General features: G+C 44.4%; 1 protein-coding gene across 2 annotated transcripts in view; it reads left to right on the top strand.

The window, feature by feature from the left end:
* The first annotated feature begins 3,655 nt into the window (after positions 1-3,655).
* LOC149340418 (nephrin-like) overlaps positions 3,656-16,325 on the top strand; it is a 620,707-nt gene continuing 608,037 nt past the window's right edge. For both annotated transcript variants that reach the window (XM_089549188.1, XM_089549186.1), the window contains exon 1: positions 3,656-4,508. In XM_089549188.1, coding sequence (XP_089405314.1) covers positions 4,409-4,508 — 100 coding nt within the window. In that variant the 5' untranslated portion in view covers positions 3,656-4,408. The remainder of the gene's footprint in view (positions 4,509-16,325) is intronic.

The following is a 16,325-nucleotide window of genomic DNA, read 5'->3' as shown; positions in this document are numbered from 1 at the left end:
ATTTCTGAGGCGTGAGAGAAAGGTTATAAACTTGTTTTGAACTTTTTTTTGTTTTGACGCATCCACACTTGAGAAACGTTGAAGGCTAGCGGAGGGAATTCTGTCGCAATTCAGCGACATTGCCGGCTTCGTTGCAACACGTTTTGTTCCGGCGAGGAATTGGTGACTCATCAAAAAAGCAGCACTTCTTCAGACCAGAGAAGTAAAGAGGTATGAAAAAGCTTGTCAATACCCAACAACAGTTCAAGAACCTTCGAAGACTTGACGAAAATTCGTTCCATTTTTGCGCTCACTCCAGCTCTTGACGATTTTTAGGTCCCAGTGTGGCTACCCCCCTCCCTGTGAAGTCTTTATCCCAAAAAAGTGTCCTTCAGGCAGGCATCCAACTTTTTTTTCATTAAAGCGGTGAGGTCAGCGACCTCAAACTTAAAATCAAGATGAGTACTGCCTTCGGCGCGGTGCTACGCGGGATGCTCCCACGCGATTGGAGCGCCGTCTAGTGCCTCCGCGGTCGCTGGTGTGGCCGAGCGAGAGCGTCATCTATTACGAAATGGTGTGCTTTCGGGCGCGAACCGATCGTCTGACTTTTTCAGAGCGCTGATTGCCTGAAAGCTCGCAGGCTACATTTTCACAACCGGTTTGTCCAACTTCAATGGACCTGTTGAGAAGAACTGTTACATTCAGTGTTCTGTTTTCTTGTGTGTATTTGTCCTCTAGGAAGCATGAAAAAAGGTAGTCATTTTTTTTCTTTGCTTTGCTACTCAATTGCTGATGAAAAATTCACAGAGACACCTGATTACGTTCTGTGTTGGCCGTATGATATCGCAGCTGTCTTTGATTTCACAGGAAGTGATGTCGCTTCCGGTCTCGTGACGTCACTTCCTGTCAAATGACGCCGCTTCGCTCCAGCCAATGGGAATTCTCCGGTGTGGTATGTCACTTGCCTCCAGCCAAGTGAAATTGCCCAGTATGAGGACGTCACTTCCCTCAAGAAAATTGGCAATTTTTTGACTGACGTCACATTCTTTCTCAACAAAGCTTTTAATGCTAACGCACTAAAACAGACTGCGTTCAAGACACCACATCCAATCTCCTTTCTTGCCAAATCGTACACAAACAGAAAGAGCAGTAAGAAAGGACATACCGGTCACGAAGTTTTGTTTTAATAGTTATTTTAAAATCCAACCAGTTTGTAATTTCCTCAGGAATATAGCTTAAGAACTTACGAGAACTAGATGTTGCCTGAACGAATGCGCGTTCAGTTACTTTCAGAGAAAACGATAGCTGTAGAATGTTGAAGTGCCAAAAAATAATACTGCTGAACACCACAGTGGCTATATTTTTTTATTCGCGGTGTAATGCGACAGGATGCACATTGAACTTGTCTATTGAACGATGAACACTAACTGCAAACGACTTAGTTTTGGCGATAATCTAATTTTCGCCTCTTTCGCAAATGGCGTAGACCTCTCGAGGAACTTACCTCGCGAATAAATCGGCTGAAAGGAGAACTTAGGCGCCTGTCAGTTCTGCTTCACGAAATTTAGTTTTCTCTAAATACAGCGATATTAAAAATATAACTGAATTAGCCAAACATTAAACTGAGAAAAATTAGTCATTAACAGTACGAGGTCTGTTAGAAAAGTATCCGACCTTTGGCCGGAGAAAAAAAACTGGCATAACTGGAGCGTTGCAAGCCTAGTCACCTTCAAAGTAGTCTACTTGGGACTCCACACACTTCTCTCAGCGGTGCTGCCGTTGTTGGAAGTATTCCGGAAAAGCCCCTTTCGGAACGGAGTTTAGCTCAGCTGTCGTTGCAGCCTTGATGTCCTCTCTTGTCTGAAATCGCGCTCCTTTCAATGGCCTCTTGATCTTGGGAAACAGCCAGAAGTCGCAGGGGGCCATATAAGGAGAGTAAGGAGGCTGGTGAACTACAGGAGTCTGGTTTTTCGCCAAAAAAGTCTGAATCAAGTGCAAGGAATGTGCAGGAGCATTGTCGTGATAGATGCGCCACTGTCCTGTTGACCTCAACTCCGGTTTCTTGTGCCTCACAGCATCACGTAGGCGACGGAGGACATCCCTGTAGTACTCTTTGGTCATTGTTTGACCCTGTGGAGTGCGTACTCGTGGTGTGCCACACAGAGGGAGTCAAAGAAAGCAGTCAGCATCACTTTCACATTTCTGCGCACTTTGCGCGCCTTCTTTGGTCTTGGTGACGTGGAATGCTTCCACTGTGACGACTGAGATTTCGTTCCCGGGTAGTACCCGTATACCCAAGACTAGTCACCATTGATTATGGTGTTAATGAAGTCGGGGTAACTGTTTGTGGAATCCAGCATGTCCTGTGAGACTTCAACACGAAGCTGCTTTTGCTCCACCGTGAGCAGCTTCGGCACGAATTTCCCCGCAACTCTTTCCATAGCCAAATCTTCGTTGATAATGGAATGTGCAGAAAAATTGCTGATGTCCACCTCTTCCGCAATTTCTCGGATAGCCGCACTACGGTCCCGCCCGCATCACCACAGCGTTCACTACGGCAATGACCTGGTCATTTCGGCATGTTGATGGCTGATCAGAGCGTGGCTCGCTCTCCACCGATGTGCGGTCATCTTTAAACCAATTGTACCACTGCTTAATCTGTGTGCTGCTCATAGCATCGTCACCGAAAGCCGTCTGAATATTCCGAATGATTTCCACTCGGATGTCGCCCTGTTTGTGGCAAAGTTTGATGCTGTAGCGCAGCTCCTGTCACTTCGCCATTTTCCTTGGAATAAAAAAACCGACGAGAGCACTGCGCACTGACTCACTTAAACGCTGCATCCCGGCGACTGACGCTATAGGCAGGCGAGAAAAAATTCGTGCATGCGCACGAAGGTTCAAGGTCGACTGATGCATGCGCGCTTGTTTCATATTCATCAGGTGTTCGCAAAAAAAAAAATAAGGTCGGATACTTTTCCAACAGACCTCGTATATTTGATGATAATTTTTTCCAGTCTATCATAAACTAAAAATTGTCAGTGGCTGTTTATTTTACTCACAGGGGCTTCATTTGATTTATTCTTTTTGTTATTTTGTTTTCAATATTATACCTCTTTTTTATTACGCGGTATCACATTTCCAGTACCTTAGAGCACAACCGTCTGTGGAGAATAATATGAGCGAGCAAACCAAGTACAGAAAGCTACTATTCTGTCCTGTGGGGCAGCCACTACACAAAGCTGGGAAGCCTTGAAATGGCTCTGTTATAACAAAAATATATGACACAGTTAACTAAAGTGGTCATTCATGATAGACAGAACAATAGACACACTGCCTTCGAAATATGAGCATATGCGTGCTTTGAGCATAAATAGAAGCAAACCTTCGTGCTTCTATTTCCATACAATGCGGGCACTGCCGGTGCAGAGCGCCTTGATGCTGGCCACATCCCCCCTTTTTTCCCGGAGCCAAAGGAAGAACGAGGGGAAAAATGGGGACAGGAGGGAAGGAAGCGGCGCGTGGGAGCGGGCCTTTGTTCTACGTTCGCTTTCTCCCTTTCCTCCTCCCCGGCGCGCGCGGCGGCGAGAGCGGCGGCAGCGGCGGCGGCGAAGGCGAAAGATTCGGCCACGAGGGGTCGCGCCAGTCGGTCTGCTGGCGTCGCTCGCGATGGCTTGTGCGCCGGTTCCCGGATAGCACGGTTCATTCGATTGTCTCGCTGGCGTGCCTGAGGCGCGGGCGCGAGGCACCGATCAGGACTAGAAGCACCGGACGTGGTTCCTCCCTTCGTCTGTCTCGCTGCACGAGTTCACGTGTCATTAGGGGGAAAAAAAGGGTCCCCCTGGCTTTCTGCAAGGCGCCAATTTCGCCTCCTCTCTAACTCGATCTGAGCCGCGAAACTTGCACGCCTTTCGCAACTGCTGCGGCGTCGGCTGCTTGCATTGCTGCCAGATCTGTTTCCCGTGGATTGTTCATTCTTCTTTTTGCCGCAGTGTGTACAGCTCGTTCGCGCAACAGGGTGTTTGTGCGTTCTTGTGCGCGAGTGAGTGTCGCTCCTGTCCGCCGTGATCCCACAGGCTGCTAACAGGCGGGAGTGCCTAAACCGCACTGTGCTCCCATCCGTTGCCACATTGGATACGCTTGAGTGCGGTTCCCTGGTGATAGTTTGACCTACGCTCATACTGTGTTTCAGTGTTCGCAAAGTTACAGCGGCGACTCCCTGGGATCAACACGGCTCTGGTGCTCGCGGTGTAGAAAACACGTCTTTGAGTTGATAACGTGCCACAATTTGTGCGTGCGCAGCAGTGAGGCTCAAAGATGGGTGCTACACCTACAAAGCGTTGACCTTCCGTACGCTGATGGGAATCTGGTGTCATCGTCGCAGCCAGCGACTTCTGACGTTGCTCTAACGTCTCCACTGCCAGCTACCGCCATGACCCTCCTGACTAGCCTACGCGGGGCTCTCCTTAGTGTGCTTGTGGGCGTGCAGGTATCCTTGCTTTTGCATAGCATGGAAAATCGAGTGGACTCAGGTAAGCAATCGATTTTTCTCTTCTTTTCTCAATTTTTAGCGTTTCACATAAATTTGAACGCTAATGCTTTTGTACTGCACACGAGTCTACGGGTATACGTTGACAGTGGGGCGGGAGCAAGGGCCATGAAGAGGTCGCAGTTGTTTACTGTTTCTTCGTGGCATGCTTAGGGTGGCAACTGGAGCCCTTCTGCACATCGCCGGATCAGCTTGCTGGGCTGAAAAATCTTCAAGATGAAAAGAGAACAGCATTTTTTATACCAGTGTGCTTCTCGTGCGGATATTTTCGGCTTTAATTATTGAACGAAATTACAATATGGTTGCGACTAGTTTGTTAGCACTTGAATTCAAAGCTCAATTTTGTGGCATAAAAGCAATTGCATAGATTTTACTGTCTTTTTTTTGCGATGAACTCGCTTCACACAGAAAGGTCTGTATAACTGCGGCGTATGCCTTTGGATTTGAGGACTCGTAAATTTATTATAACGTGCCTGTATAAACGCCATTTTGAAACTGTACCGTATAAATAATTTCACCTCTTTGGTTACTTCTGCTTTCACTCCTTAAACACATGACATTTGCTCCTAATGAAATATATCGCTTTCCACTCTAAAGAAGAACAGTTTTTTTTTTACCACCTGCCTAACTCACCTTTTTCTGTGGTCCCTGCGCTTTGACAGAAACTCTTTCTCGATACTATTTTGGGCGGAGGAAATTTCCCTTCACTTTATTTCGAGACTGCAGAAAGCCGGGCACAAATTAATGGAAGGTGGGAACAAACAATTTTAGCGAGTGGTTATCCGGCTGTTCTTAAATATAGATAAAATAACAAGGTTACACACATTCTCGTCTCAGCTCCCTCAATCCTCTGCATGCAACTGCTTCTTTTTGACTCTGAATATGACCATCTCCCCTCTTCAGGTGCGTGTGCACCTGCTTCCCAACGCTACCGAGGCGTCCTTGCCACGAGCCCGCCGCAGAAATATACGAAACGTTGACTGAGCAGCGTTGTATGTTTTTGCTTCCGAAAACAAACAAAATAAAAAAAAAGATAGGTGGGAGAAAAGCGGGCACCGGGAGAAGGTGGAGAGCAATGGAGCAGGAGTGGTGAATGGAAGGGAAGCCGGGCCGGCTGCTTCGGCGATGCGTGTTGAAACCGGTGGTTTCAGTTCGGGAACCCGGTTTCCTCTTTTTGTGTGCCTTCATGCGAGTCCTTTTCTTGATGCCGAGCCTTCCTGCCTCCCTGTGTAAGTCGGCCGAATGGCTTAAAATATGACTCGGCAGCTCTTTGACATCGTACCTGCTTAGAACACGCGCCCTCGTGATGTTCTTTGCGAGAAGAAAAAAAAAACCTTGCGGACCGAAGAATGTATACTTCTTTTTGCGCTGCCGGGGGCGTAGCAAAGAGGCTTCTAGCTGAGGGCAAATAGGGTGAATGTGACTTAGGCCCAGGGTGGACCTAAGCACGAAAGAACTGGGTCAGTATTGAGGCATGTAGTCCTTCTTGGACTTCTTGCTTTCAGGCTCACTGCACTGGAATTGCGAACTCTATAGGTACGCCCCATATTTTATTTATTTATTGAGGATATCCCTAAAGGCGCTCTTTCGAGGGTATGGCATACTATGAGGAGAGGAGGGGGGTAGAGTACAGTAGATAAAGGAACCTTTAAAATAGAAGAAAAAGACGCAATCAACAGGCTGAATATTTTCAAAAGCGGTGCCGGAGAGCTAGTTTTCTCGAGCTAAAGAACATAGGCATGATTCGCTTTTATATCCTTATTCTTGTCCCTTTATTATAATAAACAGGCCTATACTTATAAAATATTTTTTGCCTAGGTTAACGCCACGTGTTCTAAAACAATCTATAGCGAGCTCACTCGATGGCAACTTGGGGAAAATGTATTGCCAGGAATATGAAGTTCTCTGTCAATAAAAAAATAGGATATGTGGATGAGATACGAAACCAGCAGCAACTCTGAACACGCACTGAACTAATTGCTCGATCAATAAGCAAACTAAAAATCAGGAATATTAAGACTGTGTCCATTTTTTTTAGTTTTGCATTGAGAAACCTAGCAATCCTGGCGACATTATTAATACCAAGCTCTTAAGTGAAGTCGTATATAGATAAAGACAGTTCTTCTAGTACGTAGAATAATTCAACAGGCCACGGTCAGATTAGAGTTCATAAAATTCTATTAAGTATTAATAGTAGTAATAGCGTTAATTGTATGTGAGTTCGTTTCTGAACAACGTAATCAATATTCAATTGTTCGCTCGCTCGTCCGGGACTGCATCGCATGCAAACTCAACACACACGAGGAGAGTCCCGAAAAGAGAAGGCAAATGGGGGGCTTGGTGTGACACACATTGGGGAAGCCAACAGTCCCCGAATTCAAGAAGAATAATGGGAAGTTATTTTTATTTGTGTTGTTGATAAGTGAGAAGTAATAGTTACATTATTTTTAGCTTTGAAAATAATTGATCATAACGTTTAAGAAAGAAATATCTGCCTCTCCCGTAACCGAGAATAGAGTAAGTATTATATGTTTACGGGCATAACACATTGGTTGTAGATGGTACTAGTCAAAATCTTGAAATAGGTGTAGTATTCACCACGCCACACCACACCACACATACTCTGCACTGATCCATGTGGACGCATTCGTTTCCTGTGAGTGTCTGGGGAATCTCTTCCGCCCTGCCTCGTCAGCTGTATCGGGTTTCTGTTTGCTTTTCATCTTTGTAATCATTGTTGTCATTCCTCGGTTATTTGTACCACTTTGCCTATGTGACACTGGCGACGTCACCACTAGATTACGTCACACATAATTGATGACGAAGTAATGACAAATTACTGATGAGTGACTAATTAATGATTAATGACTAAATACTGATTAAATGCTGATTAATGACGCTTAAGCTTCGCTTTTAAGAGTGTAACCCGACAGCGTGTTGTAGTGCTGCCGGGCAGTCCACGGAATGCCACCACCAGTTCGGCGCGATGCCTTGCCCTTTGAACGACGCTTTTTGAGGAAAGGAAATTACGCAGTAATTCTCTGTCATCTCGGTGGACACCCGAACCGCACCGTACAGGAAGGGACGAATGCCACCACCCGTTCGGCGCGATGCCTTGCCCTTTGAACGTGACGTTTTTTGAGGAAAGGAAATTACGCAGTAATTCTCTGTCATCTCGATGGACACCCAAACCGCACCGTAAAGGAAGGCAGGAACGGCACCACCCGTTCGGCGCGAAGCTATGCCGGTCCTGTAGGAGGGCTTAGAGAGTCTCGTTAAATCTCGCACGGTGCCCGGATGTTCTCGTTTCAGTGCCCGGATGAGTGGAATTCACTGCCCGGATGTTGGTTCTCGGTCTCGGCGTGACGTCACCACACTGCTGACAACGGGAGCTAAAAGCATTTCCCGCTTAAAACAACCACATGCCGCCAAAGGGTTCCGTACCCACGACTTCCGAATCTCGCGTCCGGTGCTCTACTATCTGAGCTGTTGCGGCCGCTGTTCAATCATATATGTTTTTATTATTTATGTTCTGTGTCAACTAACCTTTAAAGTGTTCACCAGCGCCACCCTCGTCCACAGCGGCGGGTGTAGTACGTCCTGTTCCTTCGTAACCTTGATGAAGGATGCGCACTCCAGCGAAAACTCCGTCCTCCCCTGCCTTGGGCGCTTTCAGTTATTTGATCTCGAATCTATAAAGGAGGTGTGATGATTTAAACAATGAAAACACTCATAATTACTGCCTGCATTTCAATTAACGAGAATGTTAGCGCACGTAACTTACTGTGGTACATGTAAAATCGCGATTTTATTGCAGAAATGGGATGCTATTTCATGCAGCACGCTTAAGGCACTTCACCTCTAAGACAACTTTTTTTCGCCCTGTTCGCGTCACGTAAATTACAGCTATCCCATATGGGTGCTCTTCGCTCCTATGTTCTCTGCAGCTTAAGCATACCTCGGAAACCATTGCAACCTGCATTTTGCAGCGTAATACAAAGGCAGGTTTTGAAAACAGTGCACGGGTTGGCAGGTATTTCTTAAAGCGAAAGCTTTACTACTTGCACTTTCAAGCTTTTGCCGTGCGACGGCGGTGCACATGAAATGACCTTTCGCATGACCTCTGTGTGACGTCACGCAGAAGAGCTGGGCGACCATCTCGCGCCGTCTGCGAGTAGTGGCGGTGCCACCACCGGTGGCCTTAGATTAGATTGGATTAGATTACATTATATTAGATTAGATTGGATTATATTGGATTAAGTTGGATTAGATTGGATTGAATTGGTATGGATTGCATTAGATTAAATTAGATTACATTACATTAGACTAGATTAGATTACATTACATTCGATTATATTAGATTACATTAGATGAGGTTAGATTACATTATATTACATTAAATTGGATTGGATTGGATTGCATTGTATAACCGATGCATCACCACAAGTCTAATCACAAGCACCACCCCCAGCTACACTACCAGCTGAACCATGGCGTAGGTACGGATATTGCTTTCTCAATTACCGGGCTTAACCAAGCTAAGCCACAGTGAATTTTTTTGTTTTTCGCTTCACAAATACGGTACAGGGCACTATAATCGTATATCGTTAGCCTGTTTTCGTCGCCATTTCAGTCAAATCTAACCTTTGTCCCAACAAAGCAGATTTGTAAAGTGCGTTTCTTCTCAAGCGTACTATGCTTGCCGTGATGCACTCTTTACAGGAACTCTTATAATGGCTTGATGAGATTTATAACGCTGACAATCTCTTTCATTAAAACACGTTATTTAGAACCGAAGTGGTAGCAATGCTTTATTTATTTCTCACATGTATGACTAATCTTGTACAGCTGTTTTAGAATTTCATAAATTTTAGGTAGCATCGTTGTCAGAAAACAAAGTTCAGTGCTTGAAAGGAACGTCATGGACGCAGTACTTTTTAGCCGTCTGGTACGTTCACCTGCAGAAATGCGATAATGGCTATTATGCTAAAAAATATTTGCTTGCTCCCGGTAATATTGAAATAAATATGTTCCTTTTTTACCCCATTCTCTTATGAACGTAACTGCATGAATTATGTCACTTTTGGAAAGTAGAATCTTCATAACTGGCCCAAATCTATAAAAAACGTAACAGCAAAAATTTCCTACTCCTCCTGTTATGCAAAAGTTGTGAATTTACACCTCCGCGATGTAGCGAGCAGGCAAACGACTGAAAGGTCATTGTTTGGGTGATTGGTTCGGTTCGACTGGTGATAAGATTAAAAGGTTTTTGTGTGCGTGTTCTTATTCAAATTGTCTGCCTCTTCTTTTCCAATCGTTATTTGTTTTCTTCAAAAGGCTGCTTTTCTGCTCTAACCAATGGTGCCGTACGCAGCTAGGCATATCTGTGCAGTGCCACTGATCCCATAATAACACACGACACTGGATATTTGATCCTATTGACGCGAGGCTTTGAAATAGAGAGGCAATTGGGAAAAAGCAGCAAGAAATCCCAGACGTTGGGCAATGCGAGGCGCTCCTCGTGAACGTTCTCCTCAAGTCGGGTCTCACTGCTGTTTTACAGCATTCAACCTAGCTACAGAAGCAAAGTTAGATTTTTGCGATTTGATTCCTACAGAGCGCGACAGCTCGTGCGCAAGAGTTCCTGTGAATGACAGCTCCCTGCCAGCTGCCTAAGGTGAAGCCTGCGAGGCATCGACCACGGCGCAGTGTGGAGCCGTGGGTTAGTCGTTAGGCGGGCGGCTTCACTCTTGCCTGAGAAGTACCGAGTGTTACGTACTCGGTGCGTTTCTCGAGTAGGTGAAAGGTCAGGGCATTTTTGATTTGAGAGCACATGCAGCCTGGTGAAAGTTTACGACTCGCTGTGTCGAGCTAAAGTGAACCCGCTTGCCCCGCGAACAGACGAACCCTAGACGCCTCGAATTTCCCTCAGAGCTGGTGCTTGGATTTCGCTTCTGAAATCGCTACGACCAACTACACTATGCAGAAAAATTCTGCAGGAAGCAGATCGAGAGACTTTTCGTATTCGTGTACCTCGACAGCATTTCTTGCAGTGCTTTCGTCGTATTTCGATGGCATTTTTCGTTGAAATAACTCTTCGAAGAAAAGCGGCGAAGTAGTTGCGGCTCGCAAAGAATGCACATACCGTGCCTAGGTAGTTCTTACTGCAAGTTTTTTCGTTCTCTTTTATATGGCCCGGTCAAGCGCTTTCCTCGTTAAATGTGACATATTTTCTACCTCCAGAGACTAATTTTCGAGTGCGGTGTTCACTTTGTATCGCCCTTTAGTATTAATTTGTTCGTAAACAATAAAGTTTTAGACTAAGCGAGCAAAAGTAAACTTGAAGCTGCGAAACTGAGCTACTTAACGAGCTTCTGTAAAGCTTTATGCTGCGCGAGTTGTTGCATATGTTTGTGAGCAGTCGACGCCACCAATAACGAGCAGAAGATAGAAGGCAGGACAGAACACCTTATCATGTGTTCCATCTTTCTTGTGTGCCGGTCACTTCTCAGCAAGAAACAATATCTGATGGCAGTGAATTCAGTACGAGCGTAAGAATGAACAATATTCTACTCTAGATTACGGAAGGCATAACGAAGCTGGTATGTTATTCAAGTGCTACAGGTCAATTTTGCTTCCTCAGCCGTCTGAATTTAGATCATGAGTTTTCATCATCATCACCATCATCGGCTCGACTACACCCACTGCAGGCCGAATGCCTCTCCCATTTTTCTCCAATTGACCCTGTCTCTCCAGCTGCAGCCAACGTATCACCGCAAGCTTCTTAACCTCATCCGCCCACCTAACTTTCTGCCGCACCAAGCTGCGCTTGCCTTCTCTTGGAATCCACTCCATTACCTTTAGGACAGGCGGCTATCTTTCCTTTGTGTTACATGCCTTGCCCTGAAAATAACCCACTGAAGGAGATTTATTGGCTACATTTTACTGATCGAAAGGCAATGTTCTTCTCTATAAGCAAGGGACAGTAAATTATAGCGTTGGGCTACAATATGGATTGAAAAAAGTTCGCACTACTCAAGTTAGTGCTACTGTATTGTATTAATCAGGAAAATCAGGAACATTAAGGCTACGCGCATTTTTTTTTTTAGTTTTGCATTGAGAAACCTAGGAATCCCGGCAACACTATTAATAATTAATATCAAGCTTTTAAGTGAAGTCAAATAGATAAAGATACTTCTCCTAGTTCGTAGACTAATTCAACACCCCACGGTCTTGGAGCTCAGTAGTCTTGTATTAATGTTCCAGTACTTCTTGAGTACAAGAAATTTTCAGATCAAAGAATTTACCGAGTTCTTCTGGTTAAAGTTTTAACAGCACCTTTAATGCATCCGACATCACTAAATAGAGAAAAAAACACTAGCTACATCTGAATGCCTTTAATCCCGGCTGCCAGCATGGCTTTCAGTTCAAATCATGTGCCACGCTCACCTCACGCCGTCCTTTTTCTTGTCTTCCAGCGCTAGGCACTAATCTACAAAAAAAAAAAACGGATTTTGAATCTTCCCGACCATAGCTGTCAGTCGTGGAGGGGAGGAGCCTATATTAAAAAAAAAAATTGCGCGGAACAAGTCTAGTCACAAGGCTATTTTTGAGAAGCGACGGACTTACGCGTGTCTAATGAAAGAATGCAGTTCGAAAACAAGCGCGACACATCACACAGGATAGAAGTGCAAGAGACAGGGAGTTTCTCTGAGCAAATATTTTTGTTATAGACAATTGTTTTTGTACCTATGCAGCAGTTACATAGCATTCAAGGCGAAAGCGAATATTTTAAAAGCAGGAGCTTTTACGTTACCTTAACTTTTTACTTATTTTGAAGACTTGACGACGGCTTTCTTCCATCTCGCCACTGTTTTTATTATAAACTATTTCAGTTGTTTGTAAGCTATTCGTGGCGCTCAATGAATCAAATACTGCCGAAGTCCAGCTTGCACATGAATGACAGAGAGTGACCCGCTGCATTGAAAAACAGACGGCAGACAAGAAAGGCTCCAGTTAATAAAAGTGCGTAAGTAGGAAACGTCCGCTTTTACATTAGTATAATTTGCTGCGTCGCAACTGAATTCGGTAGAACGTTGAATGCTGCTCGCAAAAAAAGCAAACGCAGCAGCTAGTGATCAGACTTCGGACTGTTCTCAGCTGCCGGAAAACTTCATGCGTTTCTCTGTAGGATCAGACGAGAAACAAAAAGAAAATTGTTGTGGGAAAAAATGAGTTCATGTTTTCATGCTGTCTTCTCTCGTGTCTGCAGGTACTGAAAGGGAATCTTCAGTATTTTGCTATAATGGAAAGCAGTGCACTGTGCCTCCACCACCAATATTGTCATACCATGATCCCAATTACGTTTACTGAAGGACAAAGCCTTCTCTCGCTGTTAACGAGTTAAACATCTCCTTCGCCAGCTCCGGCCACCCTATCTGTTCGCACTTCCTAATCTCAACCATCCACTTGTCTCCCCGTCGTGGGCCAAGGTAACTGTAAGCTTACCTTAAGGTAACTGTAAGGTAAACTACTCTTCGCATCACATGCCTTGCCCATGCCCAGTGGCTCTTTTTGACCTAAACCAGATTATTGTTAACTCGCGTTTGTTTGCTGACCCATGATGCTGCAGAGAATGATACGAGATAAGCCGAATATAGCTGCTGAATGCTGGTTAAGCGGTATGGAAGAAAGCTGCCATTACCAAAGCCACTTTTGGAGCGTCTGGTTCTGACCACCGTAGCACTGCTGAGTGGAAATGGCACGCGCAATCAGTGGAAAGCAATGAGACCGAAAATGACGTCAACTGTGTGGGCATCATGCCGATTGCTTAACTACTCAAAGGGCCGCATAACTTTGAAATGTTGCACTAAGTATTATGCTACGAAATAAAGAATGAGTGCCGCCATTTCGAAAGAGAGTGGACTGAGGACAGCGTTCAATTTTGACAAAGCGTGTGGGAATGTTCGTCTATCTTGTTCGTTTCGTGGTTGCCGGTGTACTAAACTTTCCGTTCGTGCGTAAAATCGGCATCAATTAAAACGCGAACAGATAACTGAAACGTGAACACAACACGAAAATATCAAATGCTGCAGATTAAATACAAGCTGGGTTCACTAACACTTCCATGGAAGGTACTTCCTACCATATAATTGTAAAATAGGTGCCCTTGCATTTATTCTCCTTGGGCTAATATCTTCTCGTTTTATTGTTTTTGTTTTCATTGCCTTGTTTAAGTTACCTTTTAAACTTACTGTACACTCTGGCTGTAAGCTTATAACGCAGCTCATAAAACCAGGTCCGTTATGCTATACCTCAAACGTAATTACGTCAGCTACTTAAGTCAGGTCGTTCTAAGAAACATAAGCTGCCCTACAGTACGAATATTTTTTCCCTTTTCCCCCTTCGTAAGTTGCTTTTTAAGAACTTGAATAACCGGCCTTAATCACGCAAGATCACTTAATGTAAATTTATGTGACGATCTTATTGAATGAGCCCTGGCAAGTGTGCGCTTAATATTAGATGTGTTTACAAAAAAGGTATGTGTTGCAGTATAAATCACTAAATTATGTAATACGTTATCTTGAAAGAATTTCTGGTAGTACGTTTTTTTGCGAGACATAATTATAAAGACATATTCCAGGAGAACCAAAAATATTTATCGAATCGAGTCATCTACAGTGAAATATTTCTGCTTCTCGCACGCAACTTTCTAAAACTACATCTCAGTTTGCAACGAATGGTGCATGAGTAATGCTGCCAAGATATTCGTCCTGTGAGTCAGGGCTCGTTCATTCATCTTTAAGTGCGGGAAATGAATTTTAGCCTAAGTGGCTCCCAGCAGTTCTGCACGCTTTGGACGAGCATTTTTCAGTGCGAGCGTATATGAACGAGCTGGCGAGCAACGATCGATGAAAGCTGTAGTGCAGAAATGTGCGAACAATGCATTTTTGCTCTTATTTTTGGGTTGGAAGGTCTGTGTATCAGGCTTTTAAGTAATTTACAACGATATATTCAAAACCGCAGTTTGCAACTAGTTTTGGGCATACTTTCGCGTCTCTGTGAGCATAATACATTCCATCAACGTGCGAAATTCAAAGGCCTGCGATTATGCCAGGATGCTCCAGGAGAGAAATACTCGTATATCATCTTCAGCGAAGAATGCTGCGTTGAACTTAATATAAGAATACAAAATGAAATTTGGGCTTCCTGTTCTGTCTGAACCATTGGGTTGCGTCGTATCGTTCGACCTTTTGGCCAGTTACAAGCTCACACAAACTGCTGCGAGATAGCACCATAAGCAGCAGGCTAAACGGGACAAGGAATCACGGGATGTGCCCTAAAAATAGCGCCTTCTGAGTTGCTACGTGTTTTGTTGCACCTTCACTGAAAATACCAACTTCTATGAATAGTTAAAGCTGTCGTAATATGCCGAATAAAATTGCTGGGCAACCATGTTTACCGCATAATTAAAAAAGTACTGCCAACGCCTCGCTTTAGCTACTGCGAAGAATATACCTATTTTTTTTTTTGGCCACCTCCTTTAATGTATAATAAAACCTCATTCGCCCTAAAAGCCAGCAATACTGCGTCAGTTTAACTTGTGAAACATGACACTGGGCATTCTGTGAACCACTACTCCCTTCACAGTACAAAACGAAGGGGTCAAGAGTTGAGTAGCAAACTAAGGCTCCCTCTTCAACCTCTGATCAATTTCTTTTTTTTTTTGCTTTAAGAAATGCCACCTTCTTTCTCTCTTTCTACCATAGCTTCCTTTCTGTGCGAGACAATCTATGTAATGGTGTCTTTGTGTTCCGCTCACTGCTGTAAGCAATAAGAAAATAGGTAAAATAGAGGGCATTTCATCCCTCGAACAAGTAAACGGACTATGGTCTTGTTGGATACAAGAAATTGTATAGCTTCCTGTTAATAATGGTTCTTTCTGCTTCTTTAATTCTTCTTTTCTTTATTTTCCTTCTTCCTTCCGCGGGCAATTCGTTGAACGCTTAATTTTTTTTCTCCCTAGTATTTGCTGTTCCTCTTTTGCAGTATTTTTTTTTACCTTTCTATGCTAGTCTGTCATTTCATTATTTTGTTATTCTTCAATTTTTTTCCCTGCGCTCCCGGTACCCGAAAGCATCGCTCTCATTGCATTAGAGGAGCTTCGAAGTAGCTGTCTCCGCCTTGCCTGCCGTTTCAGAGAGACTCCTCAGTTGGTGCGAGCGCAAGTATTGCGTAGCACCTGAGGTGCTTTCATAATACTGGTTTCTTTTTCTGTCTTATGGGCACAGCTCTCCGATCTCAGCAAGCGCGTTGCAACATGCGTTTCTTCACAACAGCGCGTGTTACCGCCTGTTTTGAAAGCGGATTCCTATATGTATGGATGGCGCAAAAACTAGCGTTTTCCACGTGTTTCTTTTATATGAACTGGTAGGAACAGTTTTTTTCGAGAGTCAGGGCTTCTTCTGGAGAAGCTTTCCCTGTGAAGCTCTAGAGGAAAGTGCACCTTCGTCGTACTTTCCTCCAACATTCGGCTCCCAGGCGCAGGCCGTTCTTTTCTTTTATTTCTAGCTGGCTGCAGCTCACCGCAGCTCATTTCTCTAGGACACTTCCTCAACCTCCCCCCCAGTTCTTATAACACGGACATTTGTTTCGCTGAGGGCAAAGTTAAGCCGCAAAGGATTTATGCCAAATATTCAACCGGATGCCGCACATATCAATTATTTTTGTTTATTTTCGTATGAGTAATTTTCTTTTTGTATTTGTGGGTAGCGCTAACATAAATGACTGCCTCTGCCAC

The sequence above is a fragment of the Amblyomma mixtum genome, chromosome 6 (assembly GCF_055824585.1).
Source record: "Amblyomma mixtum isolate Tamu chromosome 6, ASM5582458v1, whole genome shotgun sequence".
In the NCBI taxonomy this organism is placed as follows: domain Eukaryota; kingdom Metazoa; phylum Arthropoda; class Arachnida; order Ixodida; family Ixodidae; genus Amblyomma; species Amblyomma mixtum.
This window is presented reverse-complemented; position numbering and strand designations above follow the sequence as displayed.